This window comes from Propithecus coquereli, unplaced genomic scaffold, assembly GCF_000956105.1.
Source record: "Propithecus coquereli isolate 6110/MARCELLA unplaced genomic scaffold, Pcoq_1.0 Scaffold422, whole genome shotgun sequence".
Lineage (NCBI taxonomy): Eukaryota > Metazoa > Chordata > Mammalia > Primates > Indriidae > Propithecus > Propithecus coquereli.
Window position 1 is genome coordinate 856963 of NW_012149975.1, and position 23035 is coordinate 879997.

Genomic DNA, 23035 nt, shown 5'->3' on the forward strand with positions numbered 1-23035 from the left:
TATTTGTTTCTAATCTTTTTTCTTAGGAAACTGAGATCATACTGAACATTATTTTATATCATGATTCATTAAAATACATTATAATAGTTAATTGTGCATTATATGAATTCCACATCAATAAAAATATATTATCATTATTGTAGTTCTATACTATAGTCATTGACATGACTTTTAGCAGCTGTATGGATAAACATGATTTACTGGATCATTCCCTCATTAACAGGTTGTTTTCCAATATTTTGCTATTGTAAGTAATGTTTTGATGAACAGCCTTGTATTTAAACTGTGTGCATTATTTTCTGATTTTTTCCTTAGGATAAATTCCTAGAAAAGAAATTGGTTAGTTAAAAAATTTATATGGTATTAAGAACTTTGATATATGTTACTTCATTACGCTACAGAAAAGCTTACCACTTTGCACGTCCATAGTGCTTGACATTGTAAGAGTGGGTACTCTTGACTGCATTATTTTAATCGTATCCTATGTAGGAAGGGGACCACAAGAAAGCACAATGGTTCTACTTCAGAGACATAAAAGTATAGCTGTAGTTAGGGACCATTTCATCAATAGTCTAAATTCCAAGTTAAGAAGACATGCTACTAGAGGTAAATTCCAGAACTGTCCCTGTTGGAGCTTCAATCTGTGGACCTTAAACCCTCCCTCTGGCAGTCTCTGGAGTCACTTTAGACAATGGCCAGGATCCTCTTTCAGTGTTCTCCCAACTAAGTCTGCTTTGTGCCTTGGGTGTTGGTGACTCTGTCAATATCCTTACTTTGTGATAGACCTTTTCATGTTTAGTGGAAGAAAAAAAAAAAGAAACAAAAACCTCTCAAGAAATAGTCCCTGTATCCCTTTTATTTCTTCACATATACAAGAGGATGGACAGGGGATAGAAAATTTCTTAGCATCTTTAACTTCTCTTAAACCCATTCTACTTGTTCTGACATAGAAATCTACATGCCTATCTCCAGAAACCTTAACCTTCTTTTCTCTCATTCAAAAGCTAGATTTCTCCAGACGGACCTCAGGAGATAGTTAAGGTAATTATCTTGCTAAGACAAAACATAAAGGGAAATAAAAAAAGAGGTCAAGTCTGATATTTAACCTCATAGAAGTAAAATATATGTATATTAAAACATTTCAACATTACACAGGGTATACATGAAAAGCAAAAAGACTTCTTTCTTCCCACCTAAGACTCTAGTCCCATTCCTCAGGGGCAAACATGGTTAAGGATTTTGTATGTTTAATTCCAGAAACTTCCCCATTCCTCAGGGGCAAACATGGTTAAGGATTTTGTATGTTTAATTTCAGAAACTTCCTAAGCTTATGTAACTAAGTATATATGAAATATCAGTTTTAACACAAATGTGATCATACTATCCTTGTAGTCCTGCACCTCACCTTCTTTTCCCTCAATAATATATCCTGATAGGTTTATACAGACACATAAATCTCTCATTCTTTTTAATGCCTAGGTGACTATATCCATTATATATGGATGATACCACCATTTATTTAGCCATATGGACATTTAGACTACTTCCAAGTTTTTGCTATATAAACTTTGCAGCAGTGAACACCTTTAAACATCTTTATGTGTGTACATCTATAAGACAAAATCTTAAATGTGAAGTTGTTGGGTCCAAGGACATACATATGTAAAATATTGGAAGATATTGCCAAACTCCTCTTCAAATTACCTCTCTTCTTAAGTAGATTTTGTTCTTTGGTAAGGTAAAAGAGTGTTTTTAAATTTGGGGGATTTTTCTGAGACAGGGTCTTGTTTTGTTGCCTGGGATAGAGTGCAGTGGCGTCAAAGCTCACTGTAGCCTCATACTCCCGGGCTCGAGTGATCCCCCTGCCTCAGCCTCCAAGTAGCTGGGACTGCAGGCACGCACCACTGCACCTGGATAATTTTTCTATTTTTAGTAGAGGTCTTGCTCTTGCTCAGGCTGGTCTCAAACTCCTGAGCTCAAGTGATCCTCCCACCTCGGCCTCCCAGAGTGCTGGGATTATAGGCGTGAGCTATTGCGCCCTGCCTGAGAGTTTTTAATTTTTTACTTTCATACATTAAGAAAAAAAATATTTTAAAAGTAGGAACTGCTTATTATGTCTGTTGCCTATGGGGAATGACTAAAATACGGTACATAGCAGATAATGTCAGGTGTCCAGCTGTCTGATACTGGTTTGTCAGTAGCACTCTTTGGCCAGGTTTTCAGAGGCAGAATAAAGTAGGAAACTGCATGCTGTTCATTACCTTTGTACTTATACACTAAGCAATAGTGTGGGAGCAAGCCTGTGAGGAGAGAAAATCTTCTGTTGTCCAAATCTATTTTTAAATGTCTTAAGCATATGTTTAAGATAAAACCATCTCTAAGAGATCTATAGGTAAGTCTACAAAGTGAAGAGATGATTTTCATGGCAGACAACAAAGTGTCTTTACCACTGCCATGGCCTTTTCGCTCTGGCAATGCTGCCCACTAGCTTCTAAGTGCTTTGCACAGCACTGTGCAAATCATAGTCACTCAGGAAATATTGCCGTGGGTTTAAATCCTGAACTGTACAGGTCCTTCCTATCTTAAAAATAAGCTTTCATCCTGGGCACAACCATAGCAACTAAGGACAGTAAGGCTTTCCTACTGTGCTTTGCCAAAATTCTGTCTATAGGGAGCCATGCATTTCACAGGAAAGAGCCTTTCTTGTTAGAGCCTTTCTCACCCTGCCTTGGCAGGGCCTAGTGGGATGGATGCCCTTTAGAACAAGGCTCAAGGCATCTCTCCTAAACCTACTTCCATTGCAAATGTAACTACAATCACTATTACTGAACTAAGGATCTCTTGGAATAAAATGTGTACCCCCCAAGATGATTTTAATCATTCAGTATGTAACTGAGAATCATCATGTATGACAGCATTTACGATAATAGCTAACTTTTATTTAGCATTCTAGCTTCTGTTATTATTAGTGAATGCTTTTTATGTACCAGGAACTCTAATTACATTCCATATATTAACTCATTTAATCCATACAATAACCCCATGAGGAAGGTACTATTATTATCTCCATTTTACTCATGAGAAAAATGAAGCACAGAAAGGTTAAGTGACTTCCCCATGGTCACACAGCTAGCGAGTGGCAGAGAATGGAGAATTGAGTCCTGGTATCTCTGATTCCAAAGCCCCTGTCCCATTTCTTTCATTATCTGGAAGGCTCTATTTCCATGCTTCTCCTGCACCAGCTAAAAAAGGAAAAAGTCAGGGGTAATACATCATGCCTGGAACTAATGATGATTTTAAAATTCAGGGCATATGTTACCTTGTCTGAATCCTGAATTATTTTGACATTCTCTGTACCAAATTTTTCACCATAAAGTTTAACAAGTCTCAAGGAAATCTCTGAGAGGCCGGTGAGCTTTGGCTCTTTATAGATGTACTCCTTTCCATCCTCTTCTTCAAAAAAAGACTATTACAAAGTTAAACAAATAATAATTTATAAATAGTATTAGCAAACATAGCATTTAAATAAAATCTTCTAAATAATAATATATTAGAAATAAATTTCTAAAAATATTACTAAAAGCCCTATGTATATATTTACCATTTTAACTTCAAATAAATGAGAATTTTCAAATTCACAGTCATATGAACAAATTATTGGCCTGAGATATTTCTCCTTCCCTGTATATTTACCTGTTTTTTATTTGAAAGTTTTAACTACTAGCTATTTAATATATACTTTAAGAAGTTTAACAGAATATGAAACTGAGGGAGCAATACAAACCTTGTTTGTTATATTCTTACCTAATAGATTTAGATATGAGAACCAAAGTGAACTTTAAACTTACAAAAGAGGCCTCCTACTATTGTAATAGGCACTCTATTTAGACAGAATCCTAGAACCAATAATCGCTGCGACAGTAATCTAATCATTCAAAGGTGAATATTTTAAAGAAACTTTATGAACTAAAGTATACTTACTTGGCCATAAAAGGCAACTCTAAAGAAAGTGCCTAAAAGTCTTTTTTTTGTGTGCATAACCTCCAGAATTTTTGTGTAAGCTCCATGAAGAGTTCTATAAACTTGAGTAAGTTTCTGAAAAATTAGAATATGCAAATCAGCTTTGTCTTTTGGTTAATTACCAAATGTGTTCAAGATGAATGTATAATACAAGAATAAAGAGCACCAATATTTTCTTTTCAAAATGGTTTTGGTGGGGACATATACCCCTCACCTCCTCCATTCCAACAATTAGATAAAAGTCCTCAATAGCTTTAGGTCTAAGAGTAGAATTTAAAATGGTCAAGTAACACGGTATTTCTTAATATCATGCTTCATTTTATTTACATCTCAGTGGCAACTTATACATTTAGAATACTGTGTGTATTGTCAAGATATTTTCTATATGTCTGAATTATTTTAACTAAAAGAACAGCAAAATGCTTTGCTTGAGCCCTCAGAGATATGAGAATAAACAATCCGTGCCAAAACTTTTGAAGAGGAAAATTAAATGCAGATATAAAAGTAAGTGATAGTGTAAGCCTCAAGGAGGGCTGCTTTTATGCACATTCACAAACATTTCCAAAGAATGTATTTTTCTGCACACCCAGAAAAAGGGAGCACAGTGTGCAAAGAACATTATCAAGAACGTGAAAGATCACCTAAAGAATGGAAGAAAATATTTGCAAATCACAGATCTGATAAGGGTTTAGTACCCAGAGCATATAAAGAACTCTTACCACTCAACAACAAAAGACAAACAACCAAATTTTAAAAATGGGCAAAGGAATTTAATAAACATATCTTCAAAGAAGATATTCAAAGAAATACAAATGGTCAAAGCAGCACACAAAAAGATGTTCAACATCACTGTCATTAAAGAAATGCAAACCAAACCACAATGAGATACCACTTCACATTTACTAGGATGGCTGTAATAAAACGAAATGAAACAAAACACCAGAAAACAAATGTTGGTGAGGTTATGGAGAAATAGGAACCAATCCAAAATGCTCCAATGAGTATTTCCTTTGAGCATCATGTTGGTGCTCAAAAAGTTTTGGACTTGGGAGTATTTCAGATTTTGGATTTTTGGATTAGGGATGTTCAATCTGTATCCCTTTTATGTGATATACCCAGAATGGGCAAATCCAGAAAGCAGATTAATGGTTATTAGGAAATGGGGGTAAGGTGGGGAGTGATTACTTAAGGAGTATGGGGTGTTTGGGGTAATAAAAAAGTTTTAAAACTAGAGAGAGGTGGTGGATGCACAATATTGTGAATACATTAAATGCCACTGAATTGTACACTTTAAAATGGTTAGTTATGTAATATGTGAATTTCACTTCCATAAAAAAAGAGGAACGCAAAAGCTTTTTTCTTTAAAATTCTTCCTATATTATCTCCTATAGCTGAGCTCAATTTGAGGGCAATCTTCCTTACTTTGGCTGTTATCTCTGACACTTCTCAGCCTATTCCACGGTGATACACTGAAAAATTATATATCAGTGTCCGGGGAACAACTGCTAGGGGATTTATACAGACCATTACACCCCTATAAGGAAATAGGAGAAGTTCCCCTATAGAAAATATCATTTCCTTTAATGTGTAGAGAAGACACATTTTTCTTTCTTCCCTATCGGTTGGTTGAGTAGCGAAACACTCCCTGGGTTTCTAATAGTCTGATCTTCATCCTAAGAGTCAGAAAATAGGGCCTTTATTTTGAAACTATTACAAAGATTTTTCAAATGTAATGCTTTGATAGAAGGGGTAATGGCAAATCTCGTTTTGCCTCGGGTTATTCTTTGCCATTTATATGACCTACACTTAATTATTTAACTCTAGTATATTAATATAATCACTTGAACTCCAACATGATTTTTTACGCATGTCCCACATACAACAGAAGTATGGCAAGAAGAGGAAGACCTAGAAACGGGGAAGAAAAAGTACATTTGATCAGAGCCAGTTTGGAGCAGAGATTAGAACACTACCTAAATGATATTAAATCTATGTGTTTTCACTCCTAGAAACTTCTTCAACAATGAAAGACTATCTGCTGTATTCAATAATAAATTGCTTTTAAAAATGGCTTGAATCCTAAATCACCCAGCACAGTAGTGGCAGAAATTATGATTATGAACTCAGAGGCTTGAATGTAAAAAATTCCTGTTTGGTGCTGGTGGCAACTTCTGTTCATGATGTTACTTTTCTTCATTAACTACCCTTTATCAATAGTTTATCTGGCAGGCCAAATTGAAAAAAATATTTCTTATGATAGGGCTATTACTCGTATCCAATTACCTCCTTCACTGCCATCTGCCAACACCTATAGTCTCCCCACCAAATTACAAAGAATAGAATCATGTCTTTGTAACACGGAAATCCAATAGCTTTTCTAAGTGGCAGTTTAGTGTAAATAACACTAATTATTTTATGCCCTGAGAGGAAGAAGGGAGGTTGCCAGATAAAAATATTTTGAGAGCCAGTGCTCTAATTTAAATTTCAATTTATATTTTGGGTCTTTTACCCTTAATTTCATTTGGAAAACGTACATGAATATAAGGCAGGATTTTTTTTTTCTGAGACAGGGTCTTGCTCTGTCACTCGGGCTAGAGTGTGGTGGCATCATCATAGCTCACTGTAATTTCAAACTCCTGGGCTTGAGCGTCACTCTTGCCTCAACCTCCCACGTAGCTGGGATTACAGGCATGTGTTACCACATCTGGTTAATTTTTCTATTTTTTGTAGAGATGGGGTCTCACTCTTGCTCAGGCTGGTCTCCAACCGGCCTCAAAGCAATCCTACCTCCTCAGCCTCCCAAAGTTCTAGGATTACAGGTGTCAGCCACCATGCCTGGCCCTATAAGGTAGTATATTTTTTAAAGTTTTACTTTATTTTAAATTGACATATAGTAATCGTGCATATTTTTGGGGTACAATGTGATGTTTCAATACATGTATACAGTGTGTAATGATCAAATCAGGGTAATTAGCAAATTCATCACCTCAAACATTTATCATTCCTTTGTGGTGAAAACATTAAAAAATCTTAGGATTTAACAGCATTTTTAAGGATTATAACTTTTGAACTGGACAAATGTATCAAAATGATATGCTAAGTTAAATATCTATATTCTAGAATGTTATATAAATGTCATAACATAATGAACCTTCTATTCTCCAGAGGACACATAGTAGAGTGATGGTAACATAACTTTATTATTGTTTCTCTCAAGGCCAAAATAAAACATACAAACCAATGATGAAAATGTTTAAATTGCCTACCTCAAACTCACGACGTTTCTCATAAATTGGAATGATCAACTTGGAAATCTCAGAAATTACTTCATAACGTTCTGCCTTCCATAAGCCATCCACACATTGTTCTAGCAACTCCAGCAAAACTTCCTGCATTAAGAGAAATGTCCAATCAGGAATTACACAGTTTTGGACATATAAGTTTTGAACCATTTCAAGTAAATAAAAACAAACAGGATGTACTAAATTCAATGAAATGCACAGAAGGAGCATACTTGAATGAATATATTTTCTAAATCAAATATATTTGAATAAAAACATTCTTAAAAATATGAAATTTGTTGACAATAATAAACTGTATCTATTTATTTTACTTAGTCATGTAAGGAAGATGTTAACTATATTTGCAAATGGTAACACATTGAGAAGGAGTATCTTTAAAAAAGAAGATATCATTTGTTCCAAATTGAGGATGCCTGAATTCAGAGTAAATTCCACTAAGCCTATAAATGTCTATTATTTTTCTTTTATATTAAAACTATATTTATCTATATTATTAGTCTTAAGAAAATCTGACAATGTCTTCAAGCTGTTGTGTTAGTGATTTAGGTGTTTATTAAAATGATGCAATTTTGGTAAAGAATGCTTCCTTCCTGACTGTTGGTTCTAAAACTAGTGAGAATGATAAGATAACAGCTCAAGACAGAGATCTCCAACCCTGCCGAATAATAACAGCTGCTATAAAACAAACCCTTTTGTGAACCATCATCTTATATTCTCAACAATGAAATGATGAAGCCAACTATTGATGCTATCCCATAAGACTTAACAGCTTTTTCCTATCTTAAAGAGATTTCAGACCTATAGAACTGATTGCTAAAATGGCTCTTCTTGTACGTCCTTTAAACTAGCGGTCTCCAAACTTTTTGGCGCCAGGGACCATTTTCATGGAAGACAATTTTTCCACGGACCATGGAGGTTGGGGGGGTATGGTTTCAGTATGATTCAAGTGCATTACATTTATTGTGCACTTTATTTCTATTATTATTACATTGTAATATATAATTAAATTATACAACTCACCATAGGTTGGGGACCCCTGCCTTAGGCAACTGAATTCATCTTCTTCTAGCTCTTTCACTTATGTTTCCTATCCAGCCAGCGGCAATACCTCATAAACCCTTACCTAGAAAACTAAGTGCAGTTTTGACTTTATCCTCTGTCATGGGTTAAATTATAACCCCCAGAAAGATCAGTTGAAGTCCTAACCCCCAGTACCTCAGACTGCGATCTTATTTGGAAATAGAGCCATTGCAGATATAATCAGTTAACATGAAGCCATATTGGAGTTGGGTGGGGCTCTAATCCAATATGACTAGTGTCCTCATACAAAGACAGAGGCATTACAGGGAAAACACCATGTAACTACAGAGACAGAGATTGGAGTGATGCAGCTGCAAGCCAACATCAAGGATCAACAGCTACCCCGAGAAGACAAGGAAGGCTTCTACTCAGAATTTTGGAGAGAGCATGGCCCTGATAAATACTTGATATTAGATTGCTAGACTCTAGAACTGTGAGATGATGACTTTCTGTTGTTTTAAGCCACCCAATTTGTGATATTTTGTTATGGCACCCCTAGTGTTACGGTCTGAATGTTTGTGTTCCCTCAAAATTCATGTGTTAAAATCCCAACCCCCAAGGTTATGGCATTATGAGGTGGGGCCTTTGGGCAGTGATTAGGTCATGAGGGCAAAGCCCTCATGAATGAGATTACTGCCCTCGAAAAAGGGACCCCAGAGAGCTAGCTCATCCCTTCCACCATGTAAGGACACAGTGAGAAAGTGCCATCTATGAACTAGGAAATGAGCCCTCAACGGACACCGAAAATGCTGGCACCTTGATCTTCGACTACCCAGCTTCCAGAACTGTGAGAAATAAATTTCTGTTGCTTATGAGCTAACCAGTATCTGGTATTTTGTTATAGCAGCCCAGACAGACTACAATACCTAGGAATGAATATGTGCTTTCTTTACTCATCCTCTAATGAATTCATCACCAAGTCCTGCCAGTTTTACTTCCTGAATATTTCTCAAACCTTACCCTTCTCCTCTCCATCCCTATGCTCATTGCTAGGGTTCACGTCACCATTTTTTAAAACCAATCTTCCTTCCTCCAGCCTTGGCACTTTCAAATATATCCTCCACACATCTGCCATAGGCTTCTGATTAAAAGGCAAACCTGACCATGTCACTCTCCCCTTCTTAAAATCTGGCAATGGCTCCCCATCACTCATAGAACAAAGGACAAGCTCTCTTATTTGACACTCAAGGCTTGTGATCATCTGGCCAATACTTCTATAATCTCATCATTCATCATGCCAAATGCCCTGTACTTCACACTCCAGCAACAGTGAACTAGTATGTCCCCTGAAGCACAATGGTGTGTCTTAGCTTTGTGTCTTTGTTCATTCTCTGCCCTCTGCTCTTTAATACTGTTTACTTGATTAATCTCTTTAAAACAGCTTAGGTAGTACCTTTTCCAGGATCTTCTCTTGATCAACACAGGGTAGGTAAGATACTACACACCTTTTTTCTGACTCTGCTAATTTTGGGGGTAAATATTTATTACTATACTTGTACATTATCTGCACATTGTCTACATATCTGACTTTTAAAAAAGGTATGACTCTGAGACTAGGGACAATATTTTATATTGGTCTTTCTAGTAACTAGTATAGTGGTACTGTGTAGCATGTGTCCGATAAATGTTGCCACTTGAATAAAGGATCTGTATGTTAACATTTAATAGCCAAATTAAAATTTCCAGCAACAATGAAAAGGATGAACTTTGGGGGAATTAAAAATCAGTGACAAACTTAGTAGGGTTTATCCCAGGAATGTAAAATTGTTTTACAGTTAGAAAAAAAATCAATGTAATATATTACCACATAAACCAAAGAGAAAAATTATATCTCCATCAATAGATGCAGAAAAAGGCATTTAAAAAACTCAATAACCATTCATGATATTAAAAAAGAACGCAGGAAACAAAGACTAGAAGACACCTTCCTCGATCTGATAAAGGGCATCTACTAAAAACTTAACAGCAGAATACTTTTCTCCTAGGATTGGGAACAAGTCAAGAATGTCTGCTCTTACCACTTCTATTCAACATTATGCTGGAGGTCCCAGCCAGCAATAAGGCAAGAAAAAGAGAAAAAGCATACAGACTGGAAAAAGTAAAACTGTCCTGTTCTGATGGCATGATTCTGTATGTTGAAAATCCTAAGGAATATACAAACTACTAAAACTAATAAGCAGATTTAGCAAGATTGCAGGATAAAAGGTCAACATACAAAATCAATTATATTTCTCTAGGCGCAACAACCTATTGAAAAATAGAATAGAAAAGCAAACTATTATTATTTACAATAGCATCAAAACATCAACTATCTATCAATAAATGTAACCAAAGACTTCTAGCCTGAAAACTACAAAATATTGCTGGAAGAAATTAAAGATGACCTAAATAAACGTTCATTGATTGAAAGGCTCAATATTGTTAAGCTCTCCATTCTCCATGTAGTGACATATAAATTTAACAAAATCCCTAAAAATCTTCCAACAGGCTATTTTGAAGAAATTGAAAAGATGATTCTAAATATTACATGGAAATTCAAAGAATGTAGAAGAGCCAAAACAACTTTGAAAAAGAATGAAGCTGGAGGACTAACATTACCTGAACCTTGACCTCTATCTCATTCCATTCTCAAAATGAATTTTAGATAAATTATAGACCTAAACAAAACTCAGAAACAAAGTTTCTAGGAGAAAACGTAGGACAATACCATCAAAACATCACTATCTTGAGGTAGGCAAAGAATTCTTAGACCAGATACAAAAAGAACAAACCATTATAAAATGATAAATTGGACTTTATCAAAAACAAAACTTTCTGCTCAATCAAAAACTCAATTAATAAAATGAATGGGCCGGGCGCGGTGGCTCACGCCTGTAATCCTAGCTCTCTGAGAGGCCGAGGCGGGTGGATTGTTTGAGCTCAGGAGTTCGAAACCAGCCTGAGCAAGAGCGAGACCCCGTCTCTACTAAAAATAGAAAGAAATTAATCGGACAACTAAAAATATATAGAAAAAACTAGCCAGGCATGGTGGCGCATGCCTGTAGTCCCAGCTACTCGGGAGGCTGAGGCAGGAGGAGGTTGCTGTGAGCTAGGCTGACGCCACGGCACTCTAGCCCAGGCAAGAGTATGAGACTCTATCTCAAAAAAAAAATAAAATAAAATGAATGGACAAGCCAAAGACTGGGAAATAAATGTGCAGCACATATATCTGACAAAGAATTTATATCCGGAATATAGAAAGAACGCCCACAAATCAAGAATAAAGAAGTAAACAATGCAATTGTTAAGATAAAACACTTAAAACATTTCACAAAAGAAAATATATGAGGCCAAGGAGCACATGAAAAAGTGCTAAACATAATTAGCCATTAGGGAAATGCAAATAAAAGCCACAATAAAATACTAATTCATGCCTAATAGAATGGCTAAAATAAAAAAAGAGATTAGCAACATCAGAGCATGCAGAGCAACTGGAACTCTTATCCATTGCTGGTGGGAGTATAAAATGGTGTGACTATTCTGAGACACTCTTTGGCAATTTCATACAAAGTTAAATGTACATCTTTCCTAAGATCGAGAAATTCCACTCCTAGGTATTTACCCAAGAGAAAGAAAGCATATGTCAACAAGTCATAGATAAGAATGTTTAAAGCAGCCTTATTCATATCAGCCTCAAAATGGAAACAATCCAAAATTCGTCAACAGGAGAATGGATTTGAAATGTGTATATCAAGATAATGGAATATTTAATAATGAAAAAGAATAAACTTTTGATATATTCAACAATATAGATGAATCTCAAAAACATTAGATTATGCAAAAGAGGCCAGATACAAAAGGGTACATTACTGAATGATTCCATTTTTATGACACCAAAACTAATGTATGTTGATAGAAATCAGATGGTAGGGGCGGGAGCCTCCTTGGAAATGGGCACAGGGAACCTTTTTTGCAGGAATGGACATGTTCTGTTTCTTGTTTCTGGAGTGGCAGTTTACACGGGTGCATACAATTGTCAAAATTCATCAAACTGTTCACTTAAGATGTATGCATTTCATCGTACATTAATTATATCTTTTAAAACTGTCGCATATGACTCAAACATCATTTTAAAAAAGAGAAAAACTTGCAAATCGAGTAAAAAATACATTTTTAGAAACAAATTAGATTTCATTATTATTGGTTTAACTTATGTATTTAAATAAAAATACTAAGTGGATTTGCATTTTTCATTTCAACATAACTTCTAAATCAGTGTCAGTTTTTTTTTTTCCATTAGCTAGGGCAGTGGTCCCCGACCTTTTTGGCACCAGGGACCATTTTCATGGAAGACAATTTTTCCATGTACCAGGGAGCAGGAGGATGGTTTTGGCATGATGCAAGTGTATTACATTTATTGTGCACTTTATTTCTATTATTATTACACTGTAATATATAATGAAATAATATGTATGCTTTTATTTGCATTTCTCTAATGATTAACTATGTTTAGCACTTTTTCATATGCTCCTTTCAACTCATCATAGGTTGGGGACCCCTGGGCTAGGGCATGAGGAGGAAGCCTTATTATGTAAACTGAAATATAAAATGGCACTAGGTAGAATGTGACTCTATCTATAAACAAAAAAGTATGTATAAATTACTATTACTACTGTAGGAACACAAAAGAATTCCAACAAACGTGTTTACACAGAAAACTGATTTTAGTTCTTGACTAGTACGAAGAGTTACTGCTCTCCTTGAGAGTATAAAAAAGGGTCAGGCTCAAGGCCATTTCTATGAATACGTTGGAGCTGCTGTTTGGAAGGTAAAGACACAAGTTCAGTTGTGCTGAACCATTTATCTCCCATGAAATCCTCTGAATCTTTGTGCTATCAGCCTGTAAAAACTGGAGGTCTCTGGGAAATCATCTGAGTCTAACTCAGATCCAGAAATGTAAATTAACTTCCCCAAGTCTTCACAGTCAAAAATTGTGCTGGAATTTAAATTCCACTACTTTGATTCTCTGTTATGATTAATTCAGCAAACATATCTACTCTTTTAGGTTCTGCAGGTAAAAAGCATACCAACTTGCCATTAAGAAATCTCACTGCCAAGTAGTAGGTCAATGAAAAACTTGACATTTATGTAGCATTTAATGACTTATAAAGAGCTTTCACATAACATATATTGTGAAGTGACCAGGATAGTATTATTATTGTCCTTACTTTACTGATGAGGAGACAGACCCATGTAGAAATAGTAGATAAAGCGTACAGGCTTATTGTTTTAGCTAATTGAACCAGAGCTAACTTGAGATTTGCTTCTATTTAAAAAATCAATTCACAAAGTACTTATAAAGTATGTCACTGTAACTTTAACCTGATTGCTTCTTATGTTTCTTTCTTTTTTTGTTTTTGAGACAGGGTCTTGCTCTGTCTCTTGGGCTAGAGTATGGTGGTGTCATCATAGCTTACGTCAACCTCAAACACCTGGGCTTGAGCAATCCTACTGCCTCAGCCTCCCGAGTAGCTGGGACTAGAAGCACGTGCGACCATGCCCAGCTAATTTTTCTATTTTTTGTAGATATGGGGTCTTGCTCTTGCTCAGGCTGGTCTTGAACTCCTGGGCTCAAGTGATCCTCCCACCTTGGCATCTCAAAGTGCTAAGATTACAGGCATGAGCCACCGTGCCCAGACTGCTTCTTGTGTTTCTTAATACAACTTTCTAGAAAATGTAATTTTATGGGAATGCAACCACTTTAATCTCTTTGCTTCTGTGTTTCTTTTTTCCATGTTCCCACTCTTTAATTACGAACTTTTTCCCATGGTTCAGTCCTTGGTTCTCTAGTCTTTACTTGCTATATTACGTCCTATACTAAGCCTGCTTTGGTTCTCACAAGGATATGACTTCCAGATGTGTATTTCAAACACTCATCTCTCTCCTTAGATTCAGCTCTGCATTTCCAATGGCCTGTTATTTCCAGTTTGATAACCTTTCGCTTCAAAATCAACTGACATCTAAAATGAAATTCATCATTTTCTCTGCAAAACCATCTATCATTTCTCCTTAACATCCAAACACGAAATCTTGGTGCTACCTTTGACTCTACCCCTTGCACAGCCAGAAAGTCTTCCCCTCCTTTCCTCAGTGTTTCCTGAATCTTTCACTATCCTGGCTTATTCCCTAATTGCCTCCCATCTGGATAATTATGGCAGCCCTCTCTCTAGCCTCTGCCTCCGGCTCTATCAGCTACCTCTAATTCATCTTCCCCACATTATCACCAAATTAGCCTTACCTCTCCTTGCTTTCACCTGGTCATTATCCTGCTCAAAAATCTTTGATAGCAATTCAACATTCTACTGAATAAAGCCCAAACATTCTAAGTTTCTCAAAATCTGGCCTCAACTACTACTCTTCTCTATGTGAACCCACTGGTTTAGCCAAAAGGATCCACTCACTGTGCCTCAAACATGCCTTATAGTGTCCTACCTCTTAGCCTTGGTCCCTGCTTGTCTCCTCCTATGTTTGAATGCCTTCAGGGTGTTCTCGTTCTTCAAACCCCCCTCTAATCATACCTCCGCTGTTCTACCTCAGCTCAAAGGCATCTCTTTTACCTTTGACTTTGCATGGCACATATTATCTATATTATTCAAATACTATTCAAAAGTCTTGTTTTTTTTTTCCCATTTCATGCAGGTGTATTATCTCTTCAGGTGGACCTTGGAGGTCAGGGACCAGCCATATCTAATTATTTTATAGCTCTTAGATCACCAAATCCTGAGCCTTGCTCCTAAGTCAGTGCTTAATAATTCTTTGTTGGCCGATTGACAGTGGAGGTTATTTTTTTATTCATCTAAAGTTTAGAGCAGAAATTTTCCATTTTTAAATACTTTTATGCATACTCCGCTTAGCTGAAGTAAAGGACAATGTTAACTCTTATTTTTTTAATGAAGATTTTCCAAAGTATATTGACCAAGATCTGGTTACTAGGATGGTGATTTGAGGATGGTAAATGTTGCATTTCTAAAGCTAGACAATGGGAACAGTTCCAGAGATAGGGCTGTACATTCTAAACAGGGACATCTTTACCTTGGGCAGTTTTAATACTTAAAGTTCATTTACCCTTAATTACCTTCAAAATTAAGTTAGCTGTAATAATTTTTAATATAAGTAAATTTTAAGAAGTGAAATTTATAGAACTGGCAACAGGCCTTGGAATCTTACCTCACTATAATGGACATCCATCATCCCAGCATCTTCTTTCATTGCTCCTTCTTCTTCTACATTGGGAGTAATTTTCTTGAAGGCTGAACATCCATTAGGGAATAATTCTGTATGAATAAAAAACAGTGGGGTAAATTTATAAAAAAGTGTTTGGTAAATAACAGTAAGCCTTATAGGAATTGGAGATTTTTAAATAAATAGATATTTTTGTGAGGATCAAAGTCCTAAGTACAATTTTCTGTTATAAAAAAGAATTTTACAAATTATTTCCATCTATTATATATTCTATGAACCTTTCTCCCAAAAAGTGAGCTCAAGTTACTTACAATTAAGTTTCATTCTTTGACTATGCATTACCTTCAATGGCTAGTATAGATGTTCCCCTGGTGTAATCTACGTAAACATTTTTAGTTAAAACTTTAATCCTGTGTACATCTGTGATTCATCATGTAAACAAGAGGGCAGGTACTTTTCAGGTAACCACTGAATGATCTTCAGTAACCATGTCTAATGCCTAATTGCACCGAGAATTGGGAAAGGAAGTAAGTGAATGGAGGAGGCCTAAGCCTAGGATTTGTAAGAGAGGCAAGAAACAAAAAGATGGCAGATAAAACATCCTTGGAGAAAACAGAATGGGCACTGGAAAAACCATAGCTTCTGGAGTTAGACGGACCCAGCTCCATCACTCTCTGCGTGATTTTGGACACGTTTATCTTCCTGGGACTGCAACAAGTTTTATCTTTTGTAAAACAGGGATACTTTATGAGAATTAAATGAAATGTAAAGTGTTTAGAACAGAGCCTGGCATATAAGAAGTATCCAGTGAATTATTATTACCAAACAAGCTTACCAATAAACAAACTAGCTTTCCCAAGATAGAATAAAATACTTGCTGCCAGATGGACCCCTAGGAAATAGGAAGTGAACTCAAGCTGAGAACAGCTGCTGTAGGATTGTGGACCAAATTGTTACTGTCAAGCAAGAGTCTAGGTGTAGAGGCTACATGGTTGCCCTAGAGATTGTGAAACATGCCAAACACTCCTCCTGTGGCTACCTTTATCCTTTATCTAAGTGGGCTGTAATTTTATAGTTCAAGGAAAATTCAGCTTCCTTATAAAAGAATCTGTTAGCCAGTGAGAAAGTTTTCTTCTGATAGTGGCTATTCACAAAGGGAACGAATAGCAGTTGCAATCTATTGTCCATAACCTCTCTAATAGTGATGCTTAGAGATAACGACCTTTACTCACAACTAAGTATCTGGTACTCTTCTTGGGGTTAGAGGTTGGGGAAGGAAGAAGGAAGGTTTAAGAAAGCCGGATCTCATGTTCAAGAGATTTCTCAGAATTCTGGTGGAAAAAAGGTCACGTATCAGGGCTTGGATTTTGCCAACTCTTCTTGTCTAAATGAAAGATAATTAGACATACATTTTCTGGGTAAGATGCTTGATAGAACATGAGTTATCAAACAGGCACTGCACTTTTATGAGAGAGAGACGAAAATCTGGTAGGGAAAGATGGGGTTATTTTGAAGTGCTTTTTTAAGAAGGGAGAAATATATGGGAGTAGTCAGAGGGTTTCCATTAAGGAAGAAAGAGAGGCAGAAATGAAAGTGATATTTACTTTGACTTGCCAAATTTTAGGGCCATTTTTGGTCAAAGAAATTAGGTAATAAAAGGCAATGAAGATAAAACATGTTTCATGTCTGAAGATAAGTATGTCTAAAATGGTCTGTTACAGACCTTTAGAGAGTTCTATTCAAAGTATCAGACTACAAAAAGATAAGGAGCTTGTACCAGAATGTAAATCAATTCCTCATTTCCTTGTTCAATAAAGTCTACCTATTTAAAAAAAGTCAGTTGACATAAACATTCGAGTGCAGATGTCTTTATTATAGAATGACTTCTGTTCCTTTGGGTAGATGCCTAATAGTGCTACTGTTGGATCAAATGGTAGTTCTACTTGTAGCTCTTTGAGGTATCGAATGTTTATGGCAGCACAATTCACTATAGCAAGGATGTGGAAACAACCCAAGTGCCCTTCAATCCATGAGTGTATTAATAAAATATGGTATATGTATACAATGGAATACTACTCAATTATAAGAAACGATGGTGATCTAGCACCTCTTATATTCTCCTAGATAGAGCTTGAGCCTATCCTCCAAAGTGAGGTATCACAAGAATGGAAGAATAGGCACCACATGTACTCGTTATCAAACTGGCACTGACTGATCAACACTAAGGTGCTCACACAGTAGTAATATTCTTTGGGGGTAGAGGGGTTGGGGGTGGGTAAACTAACAACTAATGGACGCGGCGAGCATTGTAGGGGGGGAAAGGGCAAGTCTCAAATCGTGGTTGGGACGTGGCAAAGTCATAACACGTAACCAAAATGTTTGTAGCCCCATAATTTCCTGAAATATAAAAAAGTCAGCTGAACTAAACAGAGTATTTAGTGACATGGCTGATTTACATTCAGGACAATAGTTTTCATCTTGCTGTAAACAAGTAACAAACTGTTCTCAGACTAGCAGCTGGTCTGTGGGACACTTTGTATAGTAGCACATTGGGATAACTTTTTGAAATTTAGAAGAAAACATCCCACTTGATCACGTGTATGAAGTCAAAAGCTAGGCAGTAAAAAGGAAGAGGGCCCAAGACTTGAGTGAAGAGATAAAGAATATAGTTTTTATCAAAAAAGAGGGTCAATCTCTAAAGGCCTCAGGCAGTAAGGTCCATGACTAGGGAAAAAATTCCTGTCTGTTCAGAAGGGATTATTATTTTAAGTTATTTCCAAATATAGGGTTTTTCTGGAATGCTGTGATTTAGGGGAGGACAAAGAAAGGCATACTCCTATGCTTAAGAACAGATGAGGCTAAAAGCATCTTGGGAGAGAGTCTTCTCGTGTGTATCTTAAGTAGAAGTAGGGCAAATTACGTTTTATCTCAGGAACAAAGATGTTAACACCCACTTTGGGAATTTTTGTTTTTTTTTGAGATAGGGTCTTTCTTTGTCACTGGGACTAGAGTGCATTGGTGTCATTATAGTACACCGCAACCTCAAACTCCTGGGCTCAAGTGATCCTCCTGCCTCAGCCTCCCAAGTAGCTGGGACCACAGGCATGTGCTACTATGCACGGCTAATTTTTGTATTTTTGGTATTTTTTCTTGTAGACACAGGGGCTTGCTACGTTGCTCAGACTGGTCTCAGACTCCTGGCCTGAAGTGATCCTCCCACCTCGGCCTCCCAAAGTGCTACCACTTTTGGAATTTGTTGTCCACATCATCTAATGTAAAGACTACTATTGTGGCTTTTCAGCTTCCGAGTCCAGTATTCTTGTGTTATCTTAATTCATATGCCTGATGATATTGATATATCTCTACCTAGAGAAGAGATATATCCCTCCCCCTTTGTGCTTATCAATACCCATCAATATCCAATGATATCAGGACCCTTTTGTTTGTTAGTTCTAGAAAGATTTTCAGATGAAAAAAGTTGCTGAATCTGGAATCGGCCAATGTATATATCATAACAGAAGGGGGGCATCTGTTTAAGGGATCTCACGTAGACCTATGCAGCCTTGTATAAGGGGGTCCTAGAAAGTCTGCCATCAGTCTTGCTGGTATTTGACCTGGATTCTTGACCTTGCCCTTCCTAGCTGTAGCTTTTATACTCCTGACTGCTGTCCTAAGGAAAGCAAGATGGAAACTGTCAAGATAGAGATCATGACCTCGAATACAAGTTACCCCGCGAAAAAAGTGGGGAGAGGTTGGAAGGATGGAATAGCAGCCCAACTCTTTTTTTTTTTTTGAGACAGAGTCTCACTGTGTTGCCCACGCTAGAGTGCCGTGGTGTCATCCTAGCTCACAGCAACCTCAAACTCCTGGGCTCAAGTGATCCTCCTGCCTCAGCCTCCCGAGTAGCTAGGACTACAGGCATGTGCCACCATGTCCAATTAATTTCTTTCTAATTTTAGTAGAGACGGGGTCTCGCTCTTGCTCAGGCTGGTTTCGAACTCCTCAGCTCAAACAGTCCGCCCACCTCGGCCTCCCAGAGAGCTAGGATTACAGGCGTGAGCCACCGCGCCCGGCCCCAACTCTTGATAAAATAGGACTGCTAGTCAGAAGAAGGATAAGAGGTAAGAGTCCTGAGGTGAGGGCAAGAAGGGAAAAGGCTGTGGCTGGGAAAAAATAAAAAAACAGAAGAATAAAAAGCTTTGTGGAACTTAAGCTATCAGATCCTGGGTACAAAGACTTGGGAAACAGAGCCACATTACCCTAAAAAGAATGAAAAAAACAGACTCTGGAAAAGGAAATTCCTTTTTCTGGGTTGAAGGGGGAATCCTGCAGGCCTTGAAGCTTTGCTGAACCTAGGATGCTATTTGGTGGTAGAAGAATGCAGAGACTTGACTCATCTTCCCTGGAGAAAACAGTTACATCCTCTCTGAGGAAAAGAGAAAAGAGAGAGAAGTACATATAAATCTAGCCTCCAGAGAATGTAATCTAGAAATTTTGAGGTTTTCAACAAAATCATAATAAGGAAATTCTGACTTCTTTTTTATTTTATATTTTTGGGGATAAGAAGAATAACTAAACCAAGTATCACCACTTCAAGGTGACTTCGGTAAAGGCAAGAGCATGATAACACTTAAGGTCTCTCTGGTAGAGAGAAAGAGCTTAGTCGGCCTGCCTGGAAGAAGTCTGGGGGGAGAGGTAGGGAGAACTACACACCTCCTTCCCCTTTCCCTGTCAGTTCAGTGCCTGAGACAATGAAGAAAAGGATCTGGAAATGGTCCCTCACTGGTATTGTGTAGGACCCTTGCCTACTTAGGCAACTATCCAATAGGATAAAGTAACTTTTTTTCTTAAAAACTGTAAACAGTATAACATCTGCTTCCAATGGGTTAACTGCTAAGTAGTAATTTATTGTAAAATTTTTTTTTTAATTTTTATAATGGACTTCAAGAGAAATGGCTTAGGAATTTGAGAAAACAGAAAATTTGAACAGGGATTTGAGAAAAAAATTTTGGCAATGGATATGTGCCAGGGATTAAAAATTTTAAATGGGTATGTGTCAGGGATTTAAAATTCTCCTTCTCTTTTGTCTTCATTATATTAATAGAAAATAGAGTTCTACAGCTGCCCAATTATCTTTGTTAAGTAAGTTGGTCTTAGGTGTAAGTTCAACTTTTTTTTTCAGTTCTGTACTCAAATGTATTTTTATTTATTCTGCAAATATCCAGGTCTTATCTAGACTTCAAAAAAGTACACTAATTCTGGTGGATTGTGGTGTTCTCAAACTGGATGGCAGATTAACAGATTAAGTTTATAATTTATGTTTTAAATTAGTAGTTGACCTTGGTATAACTATTATAGTTTAATCAGCTAATTAACAAAAAAAGGTGTTTTGGATCATATGAATCATTGAAGCTAAGGGGGGGAAACCCTGAGGATTTTGCTACTACTACCATTTTAGAATAAGGTTTTCTAGCTTAAGCAAGTAGAATTTTCCAGGTTTAAAAATAGATGGTATCGGCCGGGCATGATGGCTCACGCCTGTAATCCTAGCACTCTGGGAGGCCGAGGCAGGCGGATTGTTTGAGCTCAGGAGTTCGAAACCAGCCTGAGCAAGAGCAAGACCCCGTCTCTACCAAAAATAGAAAGAAATTAATCGGACAACTGAAAATATATAGAAAAAATTAGCCGGGCATGGTGGCGCATGCCTGTAGTCCCAGCTACTCGGGAGGCTGAGGCAGTAGGATCGCTTGAGCCCAGGAGTTTGAGGTTGCTGTAAGCTAGGCTGACGCCACGGCACTCACTCTAGCCCAGGCAAAAGAGTGAGACTCTGTCTCAAAAAAAAAAAAAAAATAGATGGTATCTATAAATAAACATGTAAACTTCTCTTAATTTAAGCATTATTTTTTGTTTGAAATTCAAAACAATATTTTCTCCTCAGCAAAGGGTTCTTTGATTTCTATGAAGAATAAATTCTAAAAAACTTTGAGGGTATTATGAAATACTTAAATGACTAGTTAAAAACATTATTTCTACTTGTTGAAACACATCACAGTTTGGTGTTTAGGCTGTTTCATGCTAACGTCCAAAAAACCATAGCAAGAAGTTGTATTTCTACAACTTAAGGATTGATAATGAAGATATATAATTCTTGATTTTTGTTTAGTTTTAAGTTCTTTGCACTTGTGAAAAACCCCCCAAAATTCTAGGGAAATAGTTTTAATATATTTAACTATTTTCAAAATCTAAAGGGTTATACAGTTTTATACTTAGTGGACATAAAACTCTTATTTCAGATTTCTACTAATTAGAAAGATCAGATAATATTAACCTAATTTCTCTGAAGACATACCTAAAATCATATTTAATACTGTATTTAAGATTCTCATATTTGTCAGTTTATTAGGAATTGCAGGTGTGCAATTTCAATATTTATTTATACTGTGATTCTATGGGCATACCAGTGATTTAAAAAAAAAAAAAAACCTCAAACAGGGCCTTATTTTGATAACTAACCTCCTTTTCCATTTCGAAACCACAGATGTACAAAAAGGAGAAAACTAAAGTATACCAGTTTCAAACAAATGCATTGTTAAAAAGAATTTCAGTATCAAACAGAAAGTGTTCATTTCAAATATAAATAAAATGAATCTACATTTTAGTTGTGATATTATATTTTTCCGAAAAGATTTTCCACATGGGTGTTGCCATGTGACATAATTGAGCACTGAGCCATAGATGTAAAATGAAAGGTACACAGTTAACTGTAGGAATTCTGGAATTAAAAAACAAAACAAAACATGGTTGTGTTTCCATACCAAAGCCAGAGTGATGTGACTCCCGTAAGTTGGTTTCACTTTGTCCTATCGTTACTTGTTCAACAGCCTTATAGGAAGTAGCCTGGACATTGTGATAGACAGTGGGAGATTCCTTGATTGCAATCTTCACTGTCAATCAATTTGTAAACCTAACTCAACTGTTTTCCTATTTGAGTAGGTACAGTAGTCAACAATACTGTTTTTAGAAAGGGAAGCTTTCAGGCAGATTCCTTAATTAGGAATCTTGAATTAGGGATACAGAGCTGCTGGCTCCTGATGCCCTTGGAGGGCATGACTCCCTTTTAAAACCCAGGTATCAGTGCCCTAAAGTGGCCGGAGATGCATAGTATGTGGGCAGTTGTTGGTGAAGCTGACGTGCATGAGGGAAAAATAAGTGATCTGTATTATCCTGAGCTTCTCATGAGCCCTGAGAAGAATTTAATTGTGGCAATCTTCCAGGGAGAGACAGTCTTGGAAAATAAACATTGGGCATCAGGCCTAGCCATGTACTTTTTAATTTATTCTTGTAGCCTCTAATGAAAGCAGAAGGCAAAACAAACAATCCAGTCTTTTTTATATATATACATAACAACTTCT

General features: G+C 36.7%; 1 protein-coding gene across 2 annotated transcripts in view; it reads right to left on the reverse strand.

Annotated features, from left to right (window-relative positions):
- DOCK11 (dedicator of cytokinesis 11) overlaps positions 1-23035 on the reverse strand; it is a 199102-nt gene that overhangs the window by 14725 nt on the left and 161342 nt on the right. For both annotated transcript variants that reach the window (XM_012653550.1, XM_012653552.1), the window contains 4 exons: positions 15609-15715; positions 7287-7409; positions 3982-4095; positions 3320-3466 (listed from right to left, as the gene is read on the reverse strand). In XM_012653550.1, the coding sequence (XP_012509004.1) occupies positions 3320-3466; positions 3982-4095; positions 7287-7409; positions 15609-15715 (491 nt within the window). The remainder of the gene's footprint in view (positions 1-3319; positions 3467-3981; positions 4096-7286; positions 7410-15608; positions 15716-23035) is intronic.